This window comes from Anser anser (assembly GCF_964211835.1).
Source record: "Anser anser genome assembly, chromosome: 4".
Classification (NCBI taxonomy): Eukaryota; Metazoa; Chordata; class Aves; order Anseriformes; family Anatidae; genus Anser; species Anser anser.
In genome coordinates this window covers 21,141,069-21,168,439 of record NC_139724.1, presented here as the reverse complement: position 1 = coordinate 21,168,439, position 27,371 = coordinate 21,141,069, and the positions used below count along the sequence as shown (strand labels likewise).

Below are 27,371 nucleotides of genomic sequence, written 5' to 3'. Positions count from 1 at the left end.
AAGAGGTTAAAGGTATATCGCATAGCGGGGTGTTGGAAGAATCCTACTGGATCTCCAAGTGAAATTCTGCACTCGTGCTCAGGTTTGCAGTGTTTTGTTTCCTCCCATCTTCAGTTCTGCCAATGGAAGTGGGGTCGGTGAGGTTAAGTGCAAGCATTGGGCTCTCTCATCACGCCAGATATAACCCAGCACGTAGGTGGGGAAGGGGCCAGGGCTGAACTTGTTCTCTCCTCATCTCTGTAAACAACCTGAACATCTTGCAGCTGTCAGAGAGCAGACCATAACATCTCATAAACCATCTGCAAATCTGTAGGGGCGGGTGGATATGTAAGGTGCAGAGAACACGCTGTCCTCATTAAACTATCTGATAGCTAACCTCTGATTCAAATTGCAGTTTTTCTGACTGAAATACTGCTTTTGGCTTATGTAAATGGACCACTGGGTAGTCTCATGCTCTCATTGCGAAAGCAAGTACTTGAAGATTGGTTTCCCTTGAGTACATGTATTGTAAGAGTGATCTTAGCATCCTCTGGCCTTCTGCTAAACCAGCTTACCATAACAAGTCCTAGGGCTGTGGGGCTATAACTCATTTTTCAGTGAAATACAAGGGTCCCAAGGGCAGTGCAGGTCCCCAATTTTTTTCTTTGTTGCAACCTTTTTCCAGTTTTGGAGTATGGGTGAAACCAACATGCCACACTGCCTCTGCCCACACCCTGTGAAATGTGGGGGCTTCTCAAGAGGAGAGCAAACCAGGCTCAGTCCACCGAAATTGGTGATAGTGTCTCACGGCATGGCTTTCTGCACCTGGTGGGGACACTGGCAGCTTGGACTTGCACCAAGGAGTCTATTTTTAAACTGGCTCCATTGCATAATGCAATATGCCATTAAATTGCATCACCATTACTTTCTGTTTGCTTACCCCCAAGCTGCAGCAGACTGAAGGGGTGGCAGCCGGGTGCCAGCCACCCTGCCCAGGGCTGCACGGCTGCTTCATCCCCTCCAAACCTTCCCATCATGGTGCTAACAGAGCAGCTTTTTGCCTTCTAAGGCATGCAGCAACTTTTCAGAAAGCTTTTCAGCATGGCTTGTACTTTCTAAGAAATGAGCTGAAGTGAAGCCTGGAAGCGAGCGACACTGCCTACCTGGGCACACTCAAGGGAAAAAATCCCCGCAGATCAGAAGGATGCAAAAATCCTGTCAAACCACTTGAGAGAGGGGTGCATTTTTTACAGGAGTGACTTGATGAGATCTCTTTAGGTGAAACGAAAGGAAGGTGGGGATTTTTTTTTATTGCTACTAGAAGCGTTTTTCAGCCTGACCCAAAAATGACATGAAACCCCAACCTCAAGGGCTTATCTACACGCTTGGGTGTGGGGAGTGGGTTACCATGGATTTACCTTTACTCTGGTCCTTGCTACATTTTTGCAGAAAAGCAAGACCAAGGAGTGGAGAAAAGACAGCAGGTAGCTAACACCATTTGCAAAGCACTCTTTAGACACAACCCCAGTTCTTGAGCATCTTCAGGTATATTTGGGAAAACCCTGCCTGTGCTTACACCTACTCATTTTCCTTTCATCTTTCTAGAACATTTTATTTCACCTGGAGTAATTTTTCTTTCGATGTGAAAGAGGAATGCAAAGCCTTATGCTTCCTGCACCTCTTTTTGGGTGGCTGAGATGTTTTCATCACATTCACTGTCAACTCCAGTTAAACACCAGCGAAGTCCTACCCCAGTTGCCTCTGACTGTGGAGAAAAACCTGTTTTTTCTCATTTGCACTGCAACTCTGTGACTGATGGACCCATGTAGCTGCCAGGTCAGCCTGCCTGCCTTGCTCTGTCCTCCATGCCCATCTTTGCAGATGTGCTCCAGCTACACAGAAGGATCTGCACTAATCCCTGCTACCTTATGCTTCTTCATCCCTTGGCTTTCCTCGAGCCTTGGCCACATACCCTTGGTCAGCCCACAAGCTCAAGCATCCTCACTACAATGGTTTCTCTGCTCTCTGTGCCTTGCTAAGCTGCTTTAAGCTTTTGTTGCTTTTCCATGGACTCACGAACCACACAGTAGGGATCACAACCCGAAATCTCCCATCCACACATGGCTTTCTTTGGGATGGAGGCCACTATTGGTTCAATAAAGGGCCTTAAATGCTTCTTTTAAAAACCCATGCCCAAAGTCAGGACATTGCACTCATCCATAATGGCATCTTCTGAAGTTAGATTTCCCCCTTCCGCAAGTTGCTTCCTCCCCACACACACACTGTCGTTACCTGGAGGCAACAGAAAGGGTTCCGCTGCTCATCACAAGCTGTTGTCATGCTCCAAAAGGCAGGAGAACATGGGGTCCTTGTCAAATTAAAAGAGATAATTGTGACAGTGATCACAGAATTCACTGCAACAAAACGGCAAGCATACTCTGCAATGTAGTTATGGCTCCAGGCTTGCAGGATCACAGGAAGACTGAGGTGGGAAGAACTCAGGAGGTCTCCAGGCCAGCCTCCTGCTCAAAGCAGGGGCAGCCTGAAGTCTGCAGTATTATGGACCATACAGGGAGGTAAAGCCTTCCCATGCAGCAGTGTCTGTACTCCCAGACAGTCCTCTGGCCACTTCTGCATGGTTCTCCTCTTAGATGGATGTATCCAGGGCTGCAATTTAATGTGAGTGCCATAGCAGAACTTTTGGTTTTGTATCGGAAATGGGCCAGTCGGCAGTCAGACAGAAACATCTGACCATAAGCAGCTGCGTTTTCAGTTAGGATCCTGGAAATAATCTTACCTTCAAAAAGGCCAACTAGTCTTCCTAAGTATGAAATTTCTAGAGCTGTGTTATGCAGTAAATCCTATATTATTAGTAGTATTAGTATTAGTGTCATTTACTGCATGCTCAGTATAATGCAAATATATTTAATGAGTTGGCTTAGTAAGGTTTGGATGTACTCCAATACTTATTTCAGAACATACAGGAGTATCTCCAAGATTTCAGAACAAGTTGCACAGAAACCTTTTACGGCATATGATAAAACATACCGTCTGGTAGAGAATTAAGCTTACAACTGTCTCCAGAAAGGAACAGATATCCTGATCTGAATCAGCAGCTTCTGAATCCTGCACTGCTCGCTCATTAACACCAGCGTCACCAGCACTGGCTCACTTCCCAAAGCAGCTCTTGTGTCCTGATAAGCAGATAGCCAGCCAAGCACACAGGTACACAGATAATGCTCCACACATGAGAAATTTCCACCAATCTGAGAACACTTGCTGAAGTGATTTGGTGGAATGAGACAAAGTTTGGCAGAAGGTATATAAAATGCTTTAGTTTAATAGATATACTTTTTTAACAGTCAGCCTGGCAATTATATATTTTAACTTGATACCTCTTTCAGCAACGGGTAGCTAATTTTAAAGCTTTGCTCTGATTTTTTTTTTTAATTTCTTTTTCTTTCTGTCTTTTTTTTTCTTTCTCTTTCTTTTCCTTCCTTCCTTGCTTCCTTCCTGCTATTTCTTCTTAAGCCAAGAGATCTATATGACTTATCATGCTGACCATAGTGGGCATACAAAACTGCACCTTCTTGCATGTAACACTTTGTATCCCAACAAGGAAGCTGAGGTGTAAGCAGTGTTGTTTGGCTAAATTTCACTCCAGAGAGTGTCTGAGATTTCTCTGTGCATGGGAAGACACCAAGGGAATGCCTCATAGAATGGTATCTGATGTTTAAGGCAGATTAGCAACTGGAAATGAGGAGCTGAAATGTACCGAATCCAGCCATTCCTCCACAGACCACAGCATGGGAACGGCTCCCTGTAAGATTACCAAGTTCACCATAATTCACTAAAAGCCATCCTTTTCATCTAAAATTTCACTTCTTCTCTCAGTTTTGTGATGATACGGTCCCAAAGAGAAGTTCCTGTTTCTTTTCCCCCCTCCCTCCTGCTTGGCGGGGCCTGGCTGACGTGAGGAGCCCAGCACACAGGCCAACATGGGAGCCACCATCTTGAGCAACACCAGGCCTTGCTGGGGCACGGAGCGGGCTGCCACACACCAGGGGCACGGCCCAGGTTAAACCACAACACATCTGGAGGAGGAAAGTCTTCTTGGATGGGCTGGGAGCAGCTCTCGTCCAACTCACACGATTATTCATTGCATGGGGCCCGTGGGATGTGATAAACTCATGGGGTACTGTTACCCACTGCTGAAGCACGAAGCAAATGCAGAGCCAGCACGACTTATTCTCCTATAGATATGTAATCGGATATATTCATCATACATCATGTATGCATTTGGAAATTGTCTCACTGCTGCTGGGAAAAAAAATCAATTCAGGACTCATGACATGCTCACAAACTCTGGATTCATTGCAAGGCAAAGTAAAAATAACATAATGGAGACATCAGTCTTGCCCTGAGGGTCACTTGTTAAGGACAACTGGGAAATTTGTCTGTCTGTAGTGTCCTCCCTCGCTCTGCCCTTCCCTGAGGCCATCAGGTGCACTTGTGAGGGCACAAAACGCTGCAGATGAGCGTGTGGAAGCAGTACCTGCATGGTAGTCCTGCACACAGGTGTTGTAGGAGAGAAGTGACGGTGGCCAATGGGCATGGCCCACGTACTCCACTTCCCTAGGTCTGTAAGTCTTATGCAATGAAAGAAAATTTCATCCGCAGCTACTACAAAACAGTAAACATACTGGTGGAGCAGTGGGATTAAAAAAAAAAAATCTCTGGTTAAATCCGGTTTCTTTGGAAAGCCTGTGAATTAGGGTGAAAAAAACAATGGTTTCAGCCTGCTTTCTGGACCAGTAGCCATGCCAAGGACTTCTCTGTCCAGTATATCCTTCTTAATATAGCCATAGTCCAATTGCTACTTCCATCCAAGCTGGAAAGAAAGAACAGAAATCCCCCCTCTCCCTACAGAAAGAAGAGGAAAGTGAAACATTCAGTGTCACCTTCCCTTCCCTCTTATGTCTTATAGGCAGAAGCCTGTATATGGCCAAGAACTTGCAGTGACTCTTGCTTTCGTCTGCCTTGACACCTTAAAAACTTGCCTGTTACAAAAAATAAAGGCAGCTTGCTGCCCTGCAGTTTGCTGTTCAGAAGCTAAGCAGCCACAGGGACAGCATGCATGTATATATGTGCATACACATGTGCACAGGCGCACTCCTGCTTGCCCCGGGAAGGCGATGCTGCCTGCAGCCCGTGAGCCTGCACACCCAGCCTCAGCAGGTAGCTCAGTACCAGCACCTTTCCGAGCAAGGAAAAGAGGGTGCTGAGCAAGGCAACCCCTCCTGCCATCACCCCCACCCTGTGGCATGCTTGCAAAAACAAATCCTTCATGTGCACCTGCTTCCTCTTCGAAAGAAAGTAACGCTCTTCAGTGAAAACCAGACAGCAGGGTGAAGAGCTTACACACACACACACACACCCCCCAACTCTAAAATAGCTCTGTTTGCTGCACACAACGGGCTTTTTCCCCTGCATGGTCGGAAATACAGAGGCAAGAGGCATTTGCATGTGCTGCCTCCTTGGGGGTGCCTGGCTGGCTCCCCCAGTTCAGACACCCCCCAGCGAACAGCAGTTGTCTCCATTCAGCACCCCAGTGACACAGCAAACCCAATTTTTGTAGGCCTACAGACTTGGGACCTGTTATGTGCGTCCTGTGAGTGCTGCTGAAGACTTTCACTTGCTAACGTGTTTGTTAAGGGAGGTAACTGAGATTTAAGGTGTGCACAAACCACACGCACGGTTCTGTGGAGTCTGAGCGCGAGGGCATATTTTCACTTTCATGGCCTTCATATCTGAAGATCTCTGAGTGCTTAGTTTAGAAGTAAATATTCAGGCAGTTGATCTGGAGCAGTTGAAGAACATTTTTTCACACAACATTTAGCTGGACGGTGAAACTCATTGCCACATGGTATTTCAGTGGCTGAAAGCATGAATGGGGTCAAGAAGGAATTGGTCAAATGCATGCAAGGTGTGTCCAGCAGGACTCTTGGATACAGTCAAGACACAACCTCCAGCTCACAAATTCTCCAAATTGATGGTTAGTAAATGCTGGGAGGATTTATCAAGGAAAAAAAAAATCCCTCTAACCTTGCCCTGGCTCCAAAAATCTTGTCCCAAATGCCAGTTCCAAGTCATCGCAGGAGACAGGATACTGGGCCGGTCAGGCCAGTGGTCTGACGCACATCCCCATTCTCACATTGCGAAAACCACCCGGCCTCTGTGTGGCTGTAATAATTAATCAGCTGGAAAGAGCCCAAAACCAAAGAACAATGCCGTGACACTGAGCACATATTTACTCAGTTGGGGGAAGCAATGAGAAAACAAGTTTCGCTCCAATCAGTGCAGAAAGACCTAGGAGGGAGAAGTGGAGCAGGCTCTGGGTGCTGGTTGAAGCCTGGCCAGCCTCCCCTAGCCACACAACTGCTGCCCAGCAGAGCACTGAAAGAGGGGCTGGGCCCTCAGCAGTACTGCCCATCCGACAGCACAATACACCTCTATTTGCAAGGGGCACTCTGGGATAATTTTAAGGTGAAGCGGGGCCAGACAGGAAGGATCTTAAATTAAAAAAATATATACATTATACATATCATTTTACTTGTAAGTGTGGAGGAAGGCAGCTTGGGAGCAAGGCAGGCTGTGCCCCCGTGCTGGGAAGCAGCAGCAGCGATGGAAGAGGTTGAGATTCTCAGGGGAGTACACATTGAACATGAGCTGCAGCGAAAGCAGCTCCTTGGTGGTTTTCAATGCGTAAGGAGATGTGCGGGCTGTTGGCTGAAGGGCAGGACTGACTGAGTGAACTTTGTGAAAGGCGCTGCTGCTCAAATAGAGGGCATATGAAAGACCTTGAGACCAAACCAAAGGCCAGAGGACACTCCTAACAGTAAGCTCTTCACCTGCTTGGTCCCTGCCAATAATCCAGAACTGCTCTCAGCAAGAAGATTCATGCCGGTAGATTTATGGGCTTCGCTTCAATCAGATCAGCCAAAACCATCCAAAAAAGCAGACGAGGCACCAGACCACACCACAGAGCTTCTTCAGCAGTCCTCACCCCACGGTCCTTTCCCCTGGTGCTGACAGGAGCCAGCTTGCTTTTCCTCAGACCCACTCCTTAAACCCCCAACTCTCCTACAGGAAGCGAGGCAGCACCAAAGGGATGACAAAAACAAGCTTCACGCCGGGCTTTCCCTGGCCAGGCGGCTCGTGCCACTCGTGGTGTAGTGCTGGGACCAAGCGCCCCGCTGCCACCCTGCCGCTGACGGACAGACAGCGTGCGTCTGGCAGCGGGGCCGGTTTCCTAGTGAGGCGCTGAGGCTGTTTTTGCTGCCGAGGGAAGGGAAGTCGATGCACACACATCCTGTTGGTTTTACCTCGAGTGACCCACCCGGCAGGCTGTTCTGGCACGGCGCGTGTTTATGCACACGGGCAGCGAGAGGGGCAGCGAGCCCGGCCACGCTGCTGCGGCCGTCCTGGGACAGGGCACAAGGGAGCACCATGCCTCAACACCCCGCCGCAGCCCAGAGCTGCTTGCACAAGGAGATGCTGTTCGTTTAATTAAAGCCTCTACATAAAAATATCATCACTCCGACCCTCTGGGACGGATGTTCCTTCAGCTAATTCCCTTTGCAATTTTTTTTCCCTTTCAACAAGGCTGTGCTACCCCGAATTAGCATTTGCTGCAGACAGTTGCAGTGGACCAGTGAGCTTGATGTAGCACGATCTGCTTGCTTTTAAAGTCCTTATTCAGATGGAAACTTCACAGATTTAAGTAAAACTACTTTGAATCTGGCTAACCAGATTTCTGTGAATAAATGCGGGCTTGCCAGAAGTGTCATTCCTCACTAACATGCTGCTCTGGTTTCGCTTCTCCTCCACCTGACCCGGAATCTGAAACTGCGTAAAATGGATGGACTGGGGTATCATAACCCAACAGAAACGGCCACATGGGCCGAGGGTCTCAAAACTCTGGGATTTGTTCTGCAGGGGCTGGCTGTGCTCCCCCAGCTGATGTCCCCAGGGACACCCGTGCCAGCAGGGAGCACCGCACGCTGCCCTCCTTGCTCCTGCATCCCCGTCCCCAGCACAGGGCGTGCTCAGCACATGCGTCCTGAGGAAAGCTGGACACGGCACAGCAGACCGCTGATCTCCAGGTAAGTGATACAGAACTGATCTTTCGTGTTTGTGTTTTTTCCCAGAAGCTCACACTGAAATCTGATTTGTTTTAGATCACTTTGAAATACTCACAGAGAGATCTTGTATCAGTTTTGCTTGTGCCCATCACTTACATTTTTCCTGTAAACTTTGCTCCACCAAGCCAAACATACAAATGCTCATGAAGTCTCTCTGTAGTACCAAGAAGCTCGTGTTTCCCAACAGCAGACACCAGAGACACAGCAGTGCTCTCCCCAAACGCACTGTGTTATGGCATCACAAGGCCTACAAGCAAAACAGGCATCATCCCATTTTCCTCCAGCAAACTTTGGCAAATGTGAAAGGAAGCTGTGAAAAGCAAGTGCCCTTACGCATACAGGGATGAGTCACGCCACATGTGCTGGGGCAGCGGAAACCTCTGGGAAAACAGCTTTTTGGGAAAGGCATCTTGAACTTGGGCATGCGGGGCACTCCTCTGCCCCTGCAGGCAGCTGCAGTGTCCGGTGAAGGCGTCGCGCCAGGAAGGACAAGGCTGGCTGTTGAGGCAGCGGAAAGCCCCACATGGAGGATCTGGGGCTGCTCTGTGCAATATTTTAGGTAATCTGCATGAATTTGTTTATTGTCCCCCATCACACTGCTGCCTGCTGGAGGGAAGAGGCGTGGGCAGTGTGATGGAGAGATGCTGGTCCCTGCCCAAGGAATGAGGAGGCATCAAGCGCCCAGAGCACTGCTGGAGGTTGGCATGGGAAGGTGAGAGCAGCAACCGTGCAGCTCCTGTTTCATTCACTAACTGGAGAAAATTGCGAGCTGCCAACCCAGATGGGAGGTGGGAGCCTACAGGTATGTGGAAGCAGAGAGCATCTGCTCCCCTAAGTGTACCTGGTCAGGGACTATCTGATGGACAACGTGGGCAAATGGAACAATAAGGAAAAGGGGGAGGTGATAAAATACATGGGGACAGAAACCTGCCAGACAAACATAAATGAGACAGCGACAAGACGCAGACCTGGCCAGTCACATCGATTGACAGGCTATCAGGAAACTGCAGGCAAACTTTGCGACTGATAAGGATGCGACCCTGAAGGACCAGGATGTTGGTGGGGCTACGCAAATGTGGTGGAGGAAGGCGACCAGGGAGGAACAAACCCTCTGCCAGCCCCAGAGGAGGACGGGGCACCCGAGGGGGTCAGTGGGGTGGCTTGGGGGCTGTTTGATCAGCGTCCTTCCTGTGCTTGTGCTTCAGGACGCCGAGACACGAACACCGCAGCTTCCTGCCAGCTCTACTCGTTGCTGCTCTGTGGGTTTGAGGCTGGGCAAAGCGGCCGAGCAGGGAGAATGGCTCCAATTTACTGCTAAAGTAAACAGATTTTAACATCCATTAGCTCTCTGGGGCTTGCACCAGAAGTGAGACCGCAGCAGTATTTGTGTGTCAATATTTTCTCGCCCTCAAGAGAAAGGTGTTCGGGAAGGTATCCCAGCAGACCTATTGCAGCGGGCTGGGTTGGTTGGCTTTTTCAGTTCTTTGAAAAAAAATAAATAAATAAGTTGCCTGAGAGTAAAAATACCACCAAAAACTGAAACTTGACAGCGTTGGCTGCAAGAAATAACATCTTTAAACGGGCACATGCAAAAGCCCATGCCACAGCAAACATCCTCAGCACCCAGCTGGTTTCCTGCTGCTGTGCTAGGTCTCAGAGCAGAAATTGCAAGGGGTTAATAATGCAGCACCTTCACAGCTTGGGTTCAAATGTCCTAAAGCTGATGTTCTCCAAAGAAACAGCCTGAAAAAAACATATGCAGTTTTCAAAACCTGGCTGTATTGTAAAGAACATGGTCAGCTGAGAAACCATACATCAAATAAAGCATGGAACTGAACACAACCCTGTCAGGTATCCTCTGGAGGGGAGCCGTAGCACTCAGATCTGAGAGATGTAGCCACGATGAAACAAACAAAAATAGTAGCTCCCATTCTTTTCCACCATCCGTACACCAGTATTAACCTGTAAAAAACAAGGGACCATCTCCACTGATGCCTCACCTCCCTGTGCTGGTATGAAATCAGCTCCAGACAAAATCCATCTCAGAGGTCCAAGCAAGCCACGCACAACTGCAGCACGCCTTTTAGCTGCTGCTGAATTATTTAGTCTACAGCTGTCTCACTGAATGCAGAAGCAGCCCAAAGGATCTACCTATCATCAGCTACTCATCAAAAAAATAACAAACTGAGCTTGGAGAGGGCTTCCTCTGCCTCTGCTGATCTATTTAAAGCTGCACACCCCCCCCCCAAAAAAAAAAAAAAAAAGAAGCTCAGAGTAAGCTGTAACATCCAGTAGCTGAGTTTCATGAAGCCCAAGCGTGGCCTGGCCACCGCTGTCTTTATCTCAGCAAAAACAGGGCTGTGGACAAAGCGCTGCCTGCAGCAGCAGTCGCTGTCAGCCCCTGTGGTTTCCTTCCTCACAAGAACTATTTTGGTTTTTGTTGACAGAAAAATCCTGCACCTGTTGGTGCTGCCACAAAGGAGGAAACCCGCCTTCAGGCACTGCTCGAGAGGGTCCCCAGGCTGTTCCTCCTGCGGCACGACTCCTTCGGCAGCCCGAACTGAAGCCCCAGGAGTGCCGAGGGATGGAGGGCGGGATGGGGACAGCCGGGTGGTGACACACAACCAGGACCCATGGCCATTGCCACATGCTGAAAAAAACGTTAGCGCCTGACCCCGGGGAGGGGGTTGAGCTGAATCCCCTACCATTATTTTGAATGGCACTTGAACAATTTTTACGGAAGGACCTTGCCATACGCCAGGGGGAAGGCAGCAGGGGCAGCCCCAGCCACCAAGCACGAATCTGGATTATAAGCTCTATGACTCACAGAGACACCTGGATAAATTTACGCTTGGGGCCATAATTTCATTTTTTCGTGCACGCACTCACTTTTTCCATTATTTCAGTTGAGTTACAGAAAGGACGATCCCGCCTTCACAGGAGTCTTCAAGCAGCTCTCTCTTGAAAAACTGCAAGAAACACAAGCCCAGGTGAGGGATGCCCATGATAGCTGAGGGCAAAGGCACCTACAGTAGAAGGGGGGTGATTCCCCTTGCGGTAAATCGGCAGATGCAGTAAGAACCTGTGCTTTGTCATCTCCTTTTCTTTAAATAACCCTGCTCCTCTCTTTCTCAGACTTCAAAGCAGACCTCCGTGTGATTGCAGCACCTCATGCAGGCAGGTCTTCAGCAGATACTCCAGGGAACCTCCAGCTACACTGACTAAACCCCTGGTTTCCTAAGGGTCTGAGGCTCGTGGCGTCATGTTATGAAGCTGACCACGTCACCACGTGTAACCACCCCCAGCACATGTGTCCCAGGCATACGTGGGTCTCCTGTTGCGCAGCTGCTGGAGCAGGGTAGGAGCTACTGTTTTCGCAGGTTAGCTGCCTTCCTCACAGAAACAAGGGGAGAGCGAGCCAAGTTATCTGATCATCAGCATGCTCTCACCACAGGCGAGATGGGAGCATGTAACTTGCTTTGGCTGCACAAAGACGAACAAGCAGCTTATGCTGGAGGTGCCTGCCTTTGCTCATCGGCTACTCATTTTCAGATGGCTGAAGCGAAGAGCAGCAAATTCTTCTCCTGCCAAGTGACGGTTTACTTTGGAAACAAACCTTTATCTACCTAGGAAAACTCAGGCAGACCTTCTGGCAAGCAGCTCCTTACTTACCCAAGCATGCAGCGGAGCTTGTTGAAGCCAGACTCTCACCCACAGTCACACAGGACACACTGAAAGGCAGAAGCTCAGGAATAAAAAGGAGCCTTGTAGGAAGAAGCAATTGCTGAAAGGTACAGAGCCTTGGAGGTACTTCTTTGATGCCACGGGTGAGGGGCAGGGAGCTTGAACCACAGCTACAAATGAGGATAGCCCACTGTCTCTTTTCTCTGTGTAATGCACCGGGCACCGCCATTTGCCTGGAAGCCTGCAGAGATGTGCCAGCATCTAACACAGCCACCCTGGCCCCCGAGAGAGCAGGCCATCACTTGGGTAAACAGAAGCCCTGCTTCTGATAAAGCAAAAGCCCAGCGTCAGCTCTACTTACTTTGTAAGATGCTTTCCAGCCCCCACGCCACTGTGTGTCTGGGCTTTCGGCCGTAACTCTAGCACTAAACCCAGGCTGAGCCAAAGGCAGCAGAACTTCTGCATCCACAGACTGAATACTCAGAGGAGAACGAGATCGCCAGCACTGAGTTTGTATTACTTGATGCTTTCCAGCCCTGTGCAACTGGGCTTTCTCTTTCCCTCAGCCCTGACCCTAGCCCTAGGGTCTCAGCCCAAGCACCGCAGCCCTGCTTTCCCCAGCAAGCGTTCCTCAGAGGACAGTTCGAGCAGCAGCCTTCTTCTGAGCTTGGTAGCCCTTTCCTAGCCCCAGGACAACTGCAGCTCTGGGCTTGCCTTCGTATGCAGCCCTAACCCTAAGCTGAGCTTTGAGCGAGGCACCCCAACTCTCCTTCCCCACAATAAAAATTCATCAGATGACGGTGAGTTACAGAGAAGACGGAGGCAGTCCCTTCACAAAGGCGCATGCTGACGATACAAGAGGCAATGGGCCCAAGCTGCTCCAAGGGCAATTCTGTCTGGCTATAAAGATAAAAAAAATCTGCTGTGAAAACCACTGACCGTGGAATAAGATTGCCCGGAGAAGTGGCCAGTTTCCCTTGCTGGAAACACTCAAGACTTGGTTTGACATGGTCCTGGATAACCTAGTCTAGGATCCTGCTTTCAGCAGAAGGAAAAGGGTGCATTCCCAGGGGCCCTTCAACACGGCTCTTCTGTGATCCCATGAAGTCACTGCCTAAAAACAGGAGCCTGTCATCTTAAAAGGGGCTGGGAAACACTACAGAGCAACTTCCAACCTTGAGCTGGGAAGTTAAAAAAAAAAAAAAAGCAGACTGTGTTAAGAAAACAAGAAATAATGTGAAAAATAATGTGCAAGTGAACCCCCAAACCAAGAAGAAACCTGCTGTGAACCTCATAAACCTGCTGGCAAAGGCCTCGGGGTGATGGAGACTCAGTGTAACACCCCCCCAACACACACAATCTCTTTGCGGAAGACCAAACCTTCTGGCCTTTGGAAGGGCCACTGGAAGGGTGAGCACACAACCCCAAAAGAGGGACAGAGACTGGGAAATTTACACAGAACAGTTTTCACTGTTACGAGTTTTCAGGCTCACTTCAAATACCGCTCTGGGCCGTCTTTTCCTCCCAGCCAAACCCAGAGACCAAAGCTCTAGCCCTGCCTTCACACACCTCTGGGTGTGAAACTGCAAGTTTCAGATGGACTTGTGATAAAACTTGAAATTGTGGTATCACGTTAAGAACACAGCAAAATCCTCCTGGCCAGAACCTGAGCCTTTTTAATAGACAGTAAATACATCTCCCTTTGACACAGCCAATTTTGTGCTTGTTGCTGCTCATCAGCCACACATCCACAATACTGCATATGCACTCAGCTGTTGAGTTAGTATTGGACTGAGAGTCACACCTGGAGAACACCCTGTGATAGCTCAGAGTATAGCACTTCACAGAACCAACAGCATGGTTTGCCCACCACCACCACGCAGTCCTGCGAGCCACTACACACACTTAATCAGACACTCAACAGCTTCCCTCAAAGGCCCAGAGAAATCAGAATTTGTCATCACACAGAAGATGTTGAAAGCCTTGGGGGATGTTTACTTCACGTGTGTTTACTTGACTTCTGATTCATCCCACTAATAAAGAGCTATTGCTTGAAAATCTTTAAAAACATAATTTTCTGGACAAGAAAACTGTGAGTAAACTAAACAGGTATCTACCAGGAACGGGGCAAACACAGCTGAGCCTGCTTTGGGCTGGGGACGGGCTTCCTCAAGATCCCTTCCATGAGGTGCCTTGCTCAAAGCCAACCATGGAATAGCACCAGAAGAGGTTTCCCAGTTCCCAACCTGCACACGTGAGGCCAGACTTGAGTAGGTTGCCATTAAGCTCTAGTTCCTCTTTCCACCTCAAGCTGTCTCGAGCACAATACTTCCCACTCTGTTAGATGGGCACTGCAGAAACTGTAAAGACGGCTCATGCTAATTGTTCACTCTGAGAGGTCACATCCACCTCTCAAACACCCATGCCATCTGGGGCTTCTGAAAGATTAAAAAAAGAGAGACAAACAAGAGGATTATTAAAAATTTAACTATATACCATATTTATTATCAATCCACAGGATAATCTGATTGCTACATGAGCTCATAAAAGCTATTTCACCTTTACAAAATTAAAAAAAAAAATGTGCCACAAGGATGTAATAACTGCTGATAACCAAGGACTGATTCTTAAAATTATAAATTTGCTGTAGAAAAGATTAAAAAAAATTATATTCACTTTAGAATTTTATTTTGAATAAAATATTCCCCTGTATAAAAAATAAAAAAGCTTGCTCTGGTTAGAATTAGAGTATTTTTCTTCTTTTTTAAATCTGGGAATTTGCATAATATCTCTGTAATAGTTTTTTTTTTTCCTATTGTACCACGCGGCATTCAAGCATAGCAGATTAGAAAACAAACATGAGAAAAGCAGTCTTAAAATGTATGAAATCCACATGGGAAGTTTTAACTTCCTTTCCTTTCCTCTGTTCTTTAAAGACACTTTAGCAAGAATAGCCTTGGAAAAGAACACAGGTGGGGAGGGACCTTCAATGTGCCATTAAGTAGAGCAAGGTAATAAAAGGCCTTTCATAAGTGCTTTCTTAATAAGGTGCAGAAGCAGACTGCAACGTTGCTAGTACTGCACTATGTACAATATTCACAATAGATTTTTTTATTTAAAAATATTCCAGCTAGTTCACATTTTCTCTTCCATTCTGAGGCTTTCAGTTCCATCACAGCCTTGACGGCAAGAAGCGCAGCAGCACCACTTCCCTTGTGGTCGGTTGGTCCTCATATGAAACACTGGAACCTGCGAGTGGGCCAAAGTTCTTGGGTTTTTCCTACCTAGCAACCTTGGAAGTCCGTCTGGGTTCAGGTGTACATACTGACGGCTGGAGTCCTGAGTTAAAAACACTCCGGCACTGGAGTCGGACACAGCAATGTTTTATATTGCCAAGGCTTTCTTTACCTTAGATTTGTCTAATGTGCGTCAAGGGATGAACCTCTCCTAGAGAAACATAAAATACAAAACCAAACAAAACAAAGCTAAAAAACACACTGTCAGCGGCTTAGCAGCTCTTGACTCTCGACTGGGTGATGTCTGACGTTTTCTTGATGACGCTTGCCCGTGTCTCGCGGTCTGGCCGGCTGCTGCTAGTGGAGGCTGTGGACACTACTTGTGGCAGGGGGATGTCTGGGAAGGGGGGCCAGGAGCTGTTGTAAGGCAGTGGGCAGCTTTCTTCTTTGATGGTCACCTGCAGGTCAGGCTTGTTGGCAACAAAAGTAGCCATGCTGGGAAGCGTATGAGAAGTGTTCCTCATTCCCAGATTGCTGAGATACTGTTTGCCTTCAATGTTTTTCTTCTGCCAATGAAGTCGCCCCTACAAAGGGGGAAGAAGAATGAGGAAAGAATACATGAGCGAATGCACTTCGTAAGGTGCTCACAGGAACAAGATGAAGACAGAAACATCCACAAATTGCACAGGAGTTACCCCCTCTCTTAAAGCCTACCTGCTGACTTTGGATGTCTTTGCTCTCTGACATTTCCCCCCTTAGGAAGTCCTGTATCTTAACCTTGGTGGCTCTCCAGCACTCAGGAGACTCTGCCCACTCTTCTGATGGAAAAGGACGGCCTTACTGCCAGTGTGCCAGACAGAATCGGACACAGAAGACCGAAAACTCAAGAGCACCAAATGGAAGTCTCCTCCATTACCGGGGAGAGCATCCTCCTGCCAACAGGCAGGTACAGAGACTCAACACCTTTCAAACAGCACCACCCACATTGTCAACACAGGGAAGGCTGCTGGGAAAGCCAATGTCCCTTGATAGCATGCCCACCATCACAGCTATGAGGTTTGCCAAGGGAACACGAGCATCCTCTTCCTTTCACATCACACATGCCACAACAGCATGTTCTGTCAAAGGAGGGTCCTCGCTGGGTTTGGGGAGCCATGGAGCTCCCACCTCAGTCGCTACTGGTGAAGTAGCTGGTGGATTCCCACACTTCTCTCTTACCGGCTTCACAAACCCTCCTGGGGCATTTTACTGAGCTTCGGGCTTCACCAAAGCAGGAAGGAATAGCAGCCCATACAGCCCTCTGGTACAGGGCAGGGCAAGGAACACTGTTATAACCACGCCGGCAGCAGGTAGCTGATGCTGAGCGCTAACTCAGTCTTCGCTTCTCAGGAAAGCCTTTTGCCTCACATACCTCAAACATTCAAGTTGCATTTCTATCATACATGTAAACATTTCCTCTGATTGTATGAGTTCAGATGCCATTTAAGGAAAACAAAGTGAGCGTGCTTCCAGCTGAGATAAAATGCTCACTGCCCAGCAATGTCGATGCACAGTGCGCACACACACAGAGCACATGACAAAGTCCACTGGCTTGCTCCATATTAACAAACCAGTTGGCACTGTTGATGGTTCGACAGAGTATTTTCTTATGCAAATTTATCTCCTTGTAGTTTTGACAGATGAGGAAGAAGGAACTTGCAGAGATATCCGTTCTGCTAGAAAATCATCCAAACATTTGTATCCTTTGAACCTTTCTAGTTTTTTTTTTCTCTCTCAGCTTTTAAAACTGAATGTTTCAGTGGTAGGCAGTTGCAAATGTGGAAGAGGAAAGAATAGCTCTGGACATCATTTTGAGATCTTGCTCCAAAGTGTTTAGACTCCAGAAAGCACTTACCTCTGCATTTTCTTCATCGCTTGGAACGCTGTCAGTCGTTTCACTTTCTGTCAAACAAAAATGGAAGCAAAAATGAAACTCATGTTATTTTATCTACAGTAGCAAAATCCAGCTCAAGAGGCTCGATCCACTTCAAACAAGTTCAAGCAAACAGAGCCAAGCCAAACAAGCAGGAAACAATAGCAAAGCATGGACCCCCTATGTGAAGTAATCGAAGGGCTAGACCACACGGCATCATTGAACGACTGGAGTAAATTCACATGGTTATCATGGTTAATATGGACACGCCCTGGGGAAGACAGCAACAGAGGTGGAAACAGCAGATCTGTGTAACTGCCCATACTTCTGGGCAGAGGGAGGAGACTCCTGCTGGCAGGGAATGCCCCCTCTCCCTCACCTGCTCTGGGCAGCTTGAGGCCCAGCTACGGGCAAAGTCCTTCCCAATCCTTATTTTTATCTCCCCGCAAAAACATCTACAACTCCACCCCAGAGGAGATAAGTGTGTTTTTGTTTCGTAAGCTGTTATCTCAATCTGCTGCCTCAAGGGCTCCTTGTCACTTCTTGCACTTTATTACTGCTGGTTTACTTTGCTTTTATTTCATTCTTGCCACCCTTGCCCAGTCCTTCAGCCTGTTTCTCTGCCCTCCACCCACGACTCCAGCACAGAGAAATGTAATTACATTCTGCACCAAAGCAGGACAGCCCCGTTGCCTCTCACCCCTGCATACTGCCTCTCTGGCCCTCACCATTTCAACCAGAGCACAACTACACGAATAACACTTGTGCAAACACAAGCTGTCACCCCTCTGCACCAAGGGACAGGCCAGCAGCTCCAGCAGGACGGCCATCCTGCTGCAGCTCAGCCCTTGCTTGCAGAAGAGCCCAAAACCCAGGGCTTTCAGTTGTATTTTCAAGCCCTCTAGATGTCCCTGCTTGAACAGTGGGTGGAGCAGAGGACCTCCCCTGCGAGTCTCCAGAGCTCTTCTCTTGAGGCTTGGCTAAGGACGAGGTTTGGGCAGTGGGCCATAAACTTATGGTCTGAATTGCTCCTTCAGACATAAGGATGTAAACTGCACCCAGCGTCCTGAAGCTGGCAGCTCAGCTACTAAATACTCTAACTTCCACAGCTGACGCATCGCCTACTCCAGAGTCCCAGTCCCAGCATGCGGCAAGCAGAGGATCTAACTGTGAAGCCCTATGAAGTTAACACTCCGCAGGGCTCCTTGTCCACTGGCCCAGGTAAAGAGAGAGGTGACAACGTGATAAAGTTAGTCCATTAAGCCAAACTGGGGGGAGAAGAGGCAGAAAGTAATCTGTACAGAAGGAGAGTCAATACGAGGAATCAACACAGAGACAAGAAGCAGATATTCCTTGACATGAAGAAACATGTGGCAACAAAAAAAGGGTGATGCAGATGAAAAGGAATCCATCCTTGATGTTTATACATAACAAAATGCTGAGCAAGAGATAGCACTATAGTTATCAAAGCCAGGGAAGCTAGCCACTCGGGTATGGAAAGTTAGAGAGGCTATTTGAATCAAGAAGGTTATTTGAATCGGTGTCAAACAAGACAAGGTTGACAAGAACAGCCTTGGTACTAAAAAAATGGATTTCATAGACGTCAGTGGAAATATGAGGAAACTCACAAGGGCCAGACATATCATTTGCCTGTGTAACCTCAGAAAGGAACTAGAGGTGTTTTTGAAATAAAACAGATTTATGTAGGACAGCTGATACCTCCAGCTACTTTTTTTGTTGTTGCTGTTGCTGTTTCAGAAGAGCTAAACTAACTGCTCTTGCACAGCTGTTCTGGTCATACTCTTTCCTGCCAATCCGTGGTAGCACCTGACAGAGGAGGCAACCCAGCAAAGCCATGAGGGCAGGTTCAGGGCTCCTTTACGGACTTGTGTGTAACAAGATAAAATCCGAAATAGTCACAAGAACGTCCTACAAATGTCAGGGTTCTGACAAACCCTGTGGTGAAAAAGTGACATTTTTTCTTATATCCAGTTGGACCACGTTCTCTTGCTTCAATTTACGCCCATTGCTTCTCATCTTCCCTCCATGCCTCACTGTGAAGAGCCTTGCTCTACCTTCTCAGTACCATCCCTGTAGGTATGGATGGGCTGCTGTGAGGGTACCAGGACCATCTCTTCTCCAGGCTGAACAAACCCCAGTCCCTCAATCAGCACTTCCCCACAGGACGAGTGCTCCAGCCCCTCCCCATCCTGGCAGCCCTTCCCTGCACTTGCTCCTGTTTGTTGCTTTCTTGGTCTGGGGGACTCAGAACCAGGCCCAGTACTCCAGCAGCAGTGTGACCAGCCCTGAGTAGCGGGGGATAATCACTTGCCTAGATCTCCTAGCCATGGTCTTGAAGGCTGTTGGTCTTCTCTGCAGCCAGGGTGCTCTGCCAGCTCGCGTCCAGCTCGCTGCCCACCCCCCTTTCTGCTGAGCTGCTCCCCATTTCAGCAGCCCCAGCCCGAATCGCTGCAAAGGGCTCTTCCTTTCCAAGAACAGGACTTTGCATCTGTTCTTGCTGAACTGGCTGGACTTGGTGATCTTGAAGGGTTTTTCCAAGCTAGATGTTATCATGATTCTGTGAATTTCGTAAGGTTCCCATTGGCCCCTTTCCTACAGCCTCTTCGCTTTTTTCCGGACTGTGGCCCTGCCCTTAGCCATATCAGCTGGTGTCCTTTATTTGGTGTCTGCTGTAAACTTCACAAGTGTGCACTCCACCACCTCCTCTGCTCACTGATGAAGGTATTAATCAGGACTTGTTCCAGGATAGACTCTAGCAGTACGCCATGTCTTGCTGGCCTCTGGCTAGACTAACCAGGATCCTCAAGAGCTGTCTTGAGATGCATTTAAAGGCATATCAGTGGCATGAAATCGTCTCTGTGCTATCCTAGTTATGAGTTACCAGGTCCTGATATAAGGTAGGTCAGCTCAAGACCACCAGGATACTAAGACAACATAAGGCGATAGCAGAAGTACCTCAGACATGCTTCATTCATGCAGACTTGTTGCACTGACTTTAGGAAAGCTAGCTCAGGACTTGCTCATGTCCAGATGATTCTCTTGTCACCATATACATCCCTCCCTGTTGTCACAGCCCAAGCAACTGCCACGACTTCCAGACCTAGATGGTGACTCTTGTTTGCATTTCAAGAACTTAGATCCTGTAGCCGATGTTAAAAGAAAGCAGTGTTGCCACATTCACATACCCAGGAAAAGTTTTGCAAGAAGCATTTGGAAAAAGGACAAGCGTTTCAAAGGCCGCATCTCCCACTGCTAATATGTTAGAGCACCCCCACCTTGTGCTGCGCAAAGCCCTTCTAATGCTCTGGCCATTACAGACTAAACATGCTGGGAAGCACGATCATATATCAACGTGTGTGAGACTAACATTGGAGGCTATTCAAAAGAACATCAACTATTCACCCAGACCCAAAGATAAAAATTCCTACATTCATATTTTATGAAAACGTGTCTGGAACTAATTCAGCCTAATGAGTCAAAGACAAAACCATGTGTAAAATAATAAATTGCACTGGGAACAATTAATACTCAAGTTTTCCTAAAAAGATGACTTTTCTTTTTCTGCCTCAGTATCCTGAGGCTTGCAAGTTAGCAATATGTTAAAGAAGAAAGGACAGGTTGGATATGAAACTTTTTCTACTTTCAAATGTGGTTTTGCCCTGTTTCCTACGGAAATAAGGCTTATGTGATTGCAAGGACTCTATGTAGCGTGCCCATGCATGCATTTGTATCTGTTCTCCCCTTACAACTTCTGAATACGTTGTCAGTCTTAGATAAGGGATTAATAAGTGCCAAGACTCTTAACTTCCTACCAGTTTTATGAAAATAATGGGCCAGATAAAAATGAGAAACTATTAGCACCCTGACTCAGGGGAAAGCTTGTTATCTCAACCCTTACTAGATATCAGAGAATCCAGATGGGAGACAGACGTTGGAAGCCAGACTTCCACAGACCACTTGTTATCAGTCACTACATGGCTGTTCTAGTCTGCAGACTATACGCAACAAGACAAATCCACTCCTCCAGGGCCCTCAGCTTCACATTTACATTATATATCATTAGCGCAGCCCTTAGCATTCTGTACCCACTGTGGCAGGCATCACGGAAACATGCATCAGAGATGACCTTTTATCTTTAAAAGGTCAGGGTGCAAAGGGGACACAATATATTGGCAACATATCATTTGTACCATTGAAAATGTCCCTCTAATAAAAGATGACAAGATCTCTCTGCATAACATCTGAAAAGGTTATTTTTCCATTAATCACAGGCTAAAAACTGCAGCCTACATTTCCGTCCTTAGATCTGCCGAGTTGTTTCCCAAGGTAAAATGAATATACAGGACTGTGAATTTTTGAGTTAAAAATACAGAAGGCAGCAGAACAGACATTTCTGAATCTGTGCCAGCTGCCCTGGAAAAGCTCCCCTTTCCCCTGTGGTGACCCCTGCCTCTTGGCTTGACACTCCTGAGCAAATCTAGTGTCTCCCAAACATTTCCAAAAAAGAAACACCACGATGCTTACCTGCATAGGACGAGACAGGGGAGATCTGTAGGGGGTACAGTTGGCTCATGCTGAGGGGCTGTTCATCACTTTCTGTTGTCACCTCTACTACCTGGCAAACATCTGGAGGATTGGAAACTATCACCTGCTCCTCACTGCTGCCATCAAGGTGCGGCTGTCCTACAACTTGGAGTCAGAAGAAAAAAATGATTACTCATTTTATGTCGACTCTGATGAATCCCTAAGAGCTTGTCCTTGGAGACTGCTTGGTATTTGAGTGAAATGCAGTCTTTAATATAGCCTCAGCACTTTCTTCCATGTCCACCACCTGCTTTCAAAGAGACTTCTATAGGAAACCTGTGTGATATATTTAGTTTCCATCACCTTCAAAGACATTTCTTTTCCACTTGTGACAACTGAAAATGCCTAACTTTTTCCTGGCTCTCATTCAAAATGCCCTCGAGCCGTCCCCAACACATCAGCTGTCCAGACACTTTCCCAGGGAAGACCACAGCCACACTCTCCCTTCGCCAGGGCATACAGACCACAGCAATCTCTCCTAATCTGGGAAGCATCCTCACCCAACATGCTGCCAGCATCCCATAGCCTCTGGATGCTCTCGTGTAAATTATGCATCATGAAAGCAAATGGGTCAGAACTGGCGTGCAAAAAAACAGCCACCTGGTCATGTAAAATATGTTAGAAAGCTGATTTATACATGACATGAATCTGCCAAAAATTTACTCTCCAGTTAGATGCTTATTCTCACTGAACCTCACAATGCCAGTGGTGGCATGTAGAAAATCACAGTCGTACTGCTAGTCTGTAGTCCCTGTGGTCTGTGACTGACAGCTACAGTCTGGTTAGTTATTAACAGATGGTTTTCCTATTCCCCCATGGACATAATATTTAATACCAAAGTAACATTGCTTATTTCTACAAAGTGAAAGCACCATGGATGCTTTGTAAGCATCCCAAAACACTTTGCAGACACTAGCTGTGCTACAGAACACCCTTTTGAAACAGGGGAATAAACTTTAGAAGTTACTCAGCAAAGAAGTACTATTGTAAAAGCCAAAACCTCAGCTCTCTGGAGCAGCTTGAGAGAATTCCCTTTGTCTTGTACAACCCCCCGTTTTGATCCCAGCAGTATGAACACATGATTACTGCATTAATCCAGCACTGAGCTGAAAGCCACTAGGTAGATCAGGACAACGTGGATGTACAGAGCCACCGCAGGGGATGGCTAACCTGAAACCCCAGCTGACCGAGAGAAAGGGAAGGACTACGGATATTCTTTCACTGGACCACAAAACACCAAAAGAAACAACCTTCATACATATATTCCTACCAAATTCAACGAGAGTTTGGAAAGATTTTGTGCCGGAGGAAATGGTTCAGATTTATTTGTGTTTTGCGAACTGTTTTTAGTCTTAAACACACTGTACAGTGATACATGCCTATTTTAAGTTTTACACAGGAACAACTCTACTAAATCTTTCAGGCTCAGTAGTCCATTCCACTTGGTAATGTCATTCTGGAGCTGGCCAATACTGGAGTTTCAAAGGGCAGCCACAATTAATTCACCGAGCTATATGGTATCATTAGGAATTCAGACAGCATGTTTTTATTCTAGATTCATGATGGAGAAAAATGTGGTAAGTGAAGCACAGTACATCTTGAAATTCTTCTGTTAAGTGACCTAAGTACTCTGATTATTAATTAAAAAAAAAAAAAGCAAAAGATAATATCTTTTCCTGGATGGATTCAGGTAAATATACATGAATGCACATGTATATACACAAAACCCACTCCTGCCTTCTATCTTTAGACAAGGTAAGAACACGATGTTTTGAAAAAGAAAAGTGACAGGTTTTTCTCCCAGGGAAAAGCTTTGTGAAGTGCCAGCCAACTTCTGGCAACTCCCCCAAAGCCTGGGGGATGTGCATTCTATGAGACAATTCCAACATATAGAAAATTACGTACACACCAGATAGTCTTTTATTTTTCAGTTGGACCACGACAATTACTACCATTTTCTTCTAGACATTTTGTTGTCACTTCTCCTGGTTCTGAAAGGGCCTGCTTTTTATTGAGCGGAGGGGAGCAGGAGCACATGCGTGTGCACGCTCACAAACACACACACACAGAGTTAATTTTTATCCAGGAGAAACCAGTATTGTGCAACACTGTTGGGATAAGAACAGGCCATCTGCGCTGTTTTATCTTTCTCCTCAAGACCTGAAGAATTCTTACCCACCCCACGAGATAATTTCAGTGCAGCAAAAAATACTGCTCACTTGGGCAATGTGTCACCACTCTTCCTCGAGCTGCACGTATGTCAGAAGCACTGCAAGTGCTGTTTGTCTTTTCTCCCCGCCAGTTGACTTCCCTCCTTTCTGCAGAATATATCTATTTTACCCTTTCCCCCCTGTTTACATTAAATACCAGCCTGGAGTACTAAATAAGGACTTCTCTCCTCAGACTGGATAAGCAGCACACTCACAAGCCATTAATTAAACAACACTGGATCACAGTTACGCACCCAAACCTTGTTGTTCCACCTCTGAAAATGGATGCTAGGTCTATCCATAGGAGCAAAGGGGTAAAAAGGCTAACCAGACATCTCCCTTGTGAGCTCGAGGAAAAATGAAAGCCCTTAAGGTGCAAATTCAGTTCTATTCCTCGGAACATCTTGCTCGGTTTCCACATTAGGCCCTTTACCACTTTTACATTGATGTTACCAGTATGGCTCCTGTCCTGTAAATTACTAAGATCTGCTATGGTGTAACATGCATTCATCTCACAATAAAATTTAACAGGAGTTCAGGATACACCGCACTGTACAAAACTGACCTGTTGCAGCAAAATTACTCTCTTGGATTTGGGGGAGCAGCAGGTACATTTCAAAGAATGCTGTTAATTGATCTCTGTTTGACTTTAAGGTTGTAAAATAAAGCAAAAGTGTATGAAGCTTCCTTGCTGGGGCTGCATATCAGCTTTGGTGTATTTCAGATTTGTTTATGAGTCAGTCTGTAAATATACCTCACTGCTGTGCTATTCCTTTGAGTTATAAAGCCCTCTGTAATAGTAGGAGCAAAAATCATGCCCTAATACTTTTACAAAGCAAGAGATGATTAAATACACTGCCATAATGAGAGCAAAAGTACTTCTAAACCATAGAAGTACTTGGAGGAATGACTTCATGAAAAGCTCTGTGACCAAAAAATTGGGTAGCAAAAAATCACTGCATGCGATTTCTGCCATCTTTGCAAACAGAAGATTAACATATTTTTTCAAACACTTCTTCCTCATATATTAAAAGTGGAATTCTAGAGAAAATGGTATATGGGTCACATTTCTAAGATTCCTCATTACAGTCACAACCTTAGCTAAAAAAGAGCTGTCAAGAACAGCCCCGTTGTTCTACCAAGGTCCAATTATTCACATTCTTCAAAGATGACATCTAATTCCTAACGTACTGGTTTCTAAATACAATCTTCACTGATCTTGTCAGCTCTGTGATGTTAAGAAAGAACTCTGCTACTGAGGTAAAAGAACTGAGGTCCTCTATTTCATCTGTAGGTTTAAATTCACAAATAAAATGTTAACCTACGCGAACCTGTTCTTTGAGCAATGGGAAACCATGATCCAGCTTTGATTTAACTCCCACAGACACTGGCTACAGTACCCTCATAGCTGAAGACTACCCTGTACAGTAAGTTAATGTCAGGAAAAGCCACCTGAAAAAGTTTGTAAAAGCTTAGTTCTCAGGGGAACAACCATGCTGCAGAAGTGCTGCTCACTGTCTCGGCATGGTGGTGAGGCTGGCCCGCAAGCAGGACCTTGCATGGCCTGGGCTAGCAAAAAACATGTAGACAATTATAACTGTGTTGTTTTCCAAAGTGCAAAATACTGCTGGAAAGGTGAGTTTGGCAGAGTCAGAAGTTTATTTCTGGTATCACCTATTTCATGAAATCGTGTTTTAATCACCTGTATGCTTAGCATATATGAAAAGCATAGTAGTACTTACCTACAATGTTCACTGTACTGTCAACTTCATTTTTTATACTGGAGGGCAGGAAATAGTCAGAAGTGACATCATTTAGCCCATTAATCCCAAAAGATGATTCAACTGGCTCTTGCTAGAATGAAAACAGTACAGTTGGGTCAGGTTTGATTTATTTTAGGAGCCTGGACTCAGTTCATCGCTTTTTTTCTGAGATGGTAATAAATTAAATCGCTTCTGCCTGCCGCATAGCCACTGCTCTGTTAGACACAGTTTCAGAACGAGTAATTTGGTTCTCTGAGAAGCAGCCAGAGTTTATTCCATTTCCAAAGCTTCAGCTTTGAAACTAATGCTATTTTTAATTTTCAGATTTAGAGTGAGCCTTCAGAGAGCAAGAAATTAGTGTGCTATTTACTACAAGAGATTAACATTTGGAACAAACAAAGAAGAAACATTGCTTTAAAATGTATTCTATTTAATATTCATCCTCCCTCCCTTCCAAACATGCTGTATCTCTTTGCACTCTCTTAAAGGAAGCCTTAGCTTCAGCATAGTAATTACTAAATTCTAGTCTTAATTTTTCTCTGCAGCAAGCCTGAAAGCAAACCAAAATGTTTACACTAAATACAGCCTCTTAGATCACATCATAAACATTACCATAGGGCAACAGCGTTGGGAAAACACCACCTGTTCTATATACACTGAGCTGTCCACAAGATGCATACTCTGTAGGTCTGGTACATTCAAATGGGAATCTAAAATCCTCCCTTCAGACTAGACGCCAAAATTTTAATTCCACAAACTCGGGATTTCCTAAAAAGTTATGGACTCTTTTAAAGAATTAACTACAAGTCCAACCTCCTCCCTGTTATGGGCTCCTTTGTGGGGTTATCAGATATAAAGTCTAAAGTCTTCTGCTCTCATTCTGGGCAGGCAGTGCCGCCACCAAAAGTGAGGTTCTGCATGGCTCTTGTCCTCATGGCACATCTGCAGAGAGGTGCAGAACTGCTGGTGTGATCTGATGCCAAGGTATGCCCATTTTCACTGCTCCAAATCACTTCAGCAAGCGTAGGGCAAGGGCAAGCCTCAAGACTTGTGGCGCCAGCCCCCTTCAGAGTACGAACCACATGAACTGTTATCATGGGGATGAAAAATCAGAGGAGGGTAAAGCACTAGTGGCAACCGGGTGGTCTTTGATGAGCTACACTGGTGGTGTCAGCCCACAAGTCAAAGGACCGGAAAAACAGAAAAGATAAAATTAGCTGCTATTGATCTATCCACGAATACCAACTGCAGAGACAGATGAGGACTCTGCACCGGAGCCCTGGTGTTGTGCAACGCCCTGGCAAACACAGCAGCCCCCATGGGAATGCTGCTCACACCGTAACTCGCTCAGCTTTGCTGAGGCTTAGTTACAGAGGAGTTTATTTAGCTGCCCTTTCAAGCTGCAGAAATAAATATTCATCCTACAACTCAGGTGACGGTGCCAGATCCACAGAGGGACATGGACACTGGCATAGCCACTATTAAAGCACTTAACTTTTCAGTTATGCCTGGAGGAAGCTAAGCTGAAAGGACAGGGAAAGGTGTCACTTCGACTTAAACAAATGTCTGAATGGGAAGCTGCACGCATAGCCAAAACTACACGTAAGATAAGGTAGAGATTAAGCCCCATGCAGGCAGCTCAGCCCTGAACTCTGTTTCAAAGGAAAGAGCCTATTTCTCTTTGGGCTGCTCAGATACCTACGGCCTCTCCCCCATTTGCCCAAAACCCCAGGAGATTCATCTGCAAGGTGGGAGACCCGCTCTCAGTCCCCCTTGCC

At 46.5% G+C, this 27,371-nt stretch overlaps 1 protein-coding gene across 5 annotated transcripts in view; it reads right to left on the bottom strand.

The window, feature by feature from the left end:
* Window positions 1-14,340: 14,340 nt before the first annotated feature.
* Window positions 14,341-27,371, bottom strand: part of IRF2 (interferon regulatory factor 2) — a 42,221-nt gene continuing 29,190 nt past the window's right edge. For all 5 annotated transcript variants that reach the window (XM_083835042.1, XM_083835044.1, XM_083835041.1 and 2 more), the window contains 4 exons: window positions 25,573-25,684; window positions 21,561-21,725; window positions 16,998-17,044; window positions 14,341-15,687 (listed from right to left, as the gene is read on the bottom strand). In XM_083835042.1, the coding sequence (XP_083691168.1) occupies window positions 15,376-15,687; window positions 16,998-17,044; window positions 21,561-21,725; window positions 25,573-25,684 (636 nt within the window). In that variant the 3' untranslated portion in view covers window positions 14,341-15,375. The remainder of the gene's footprint in view (window positions 15,688-16,997; window positions 17,045-21,560; window positions 21,726-25,572; window positions 25,685-27,371) is intronic.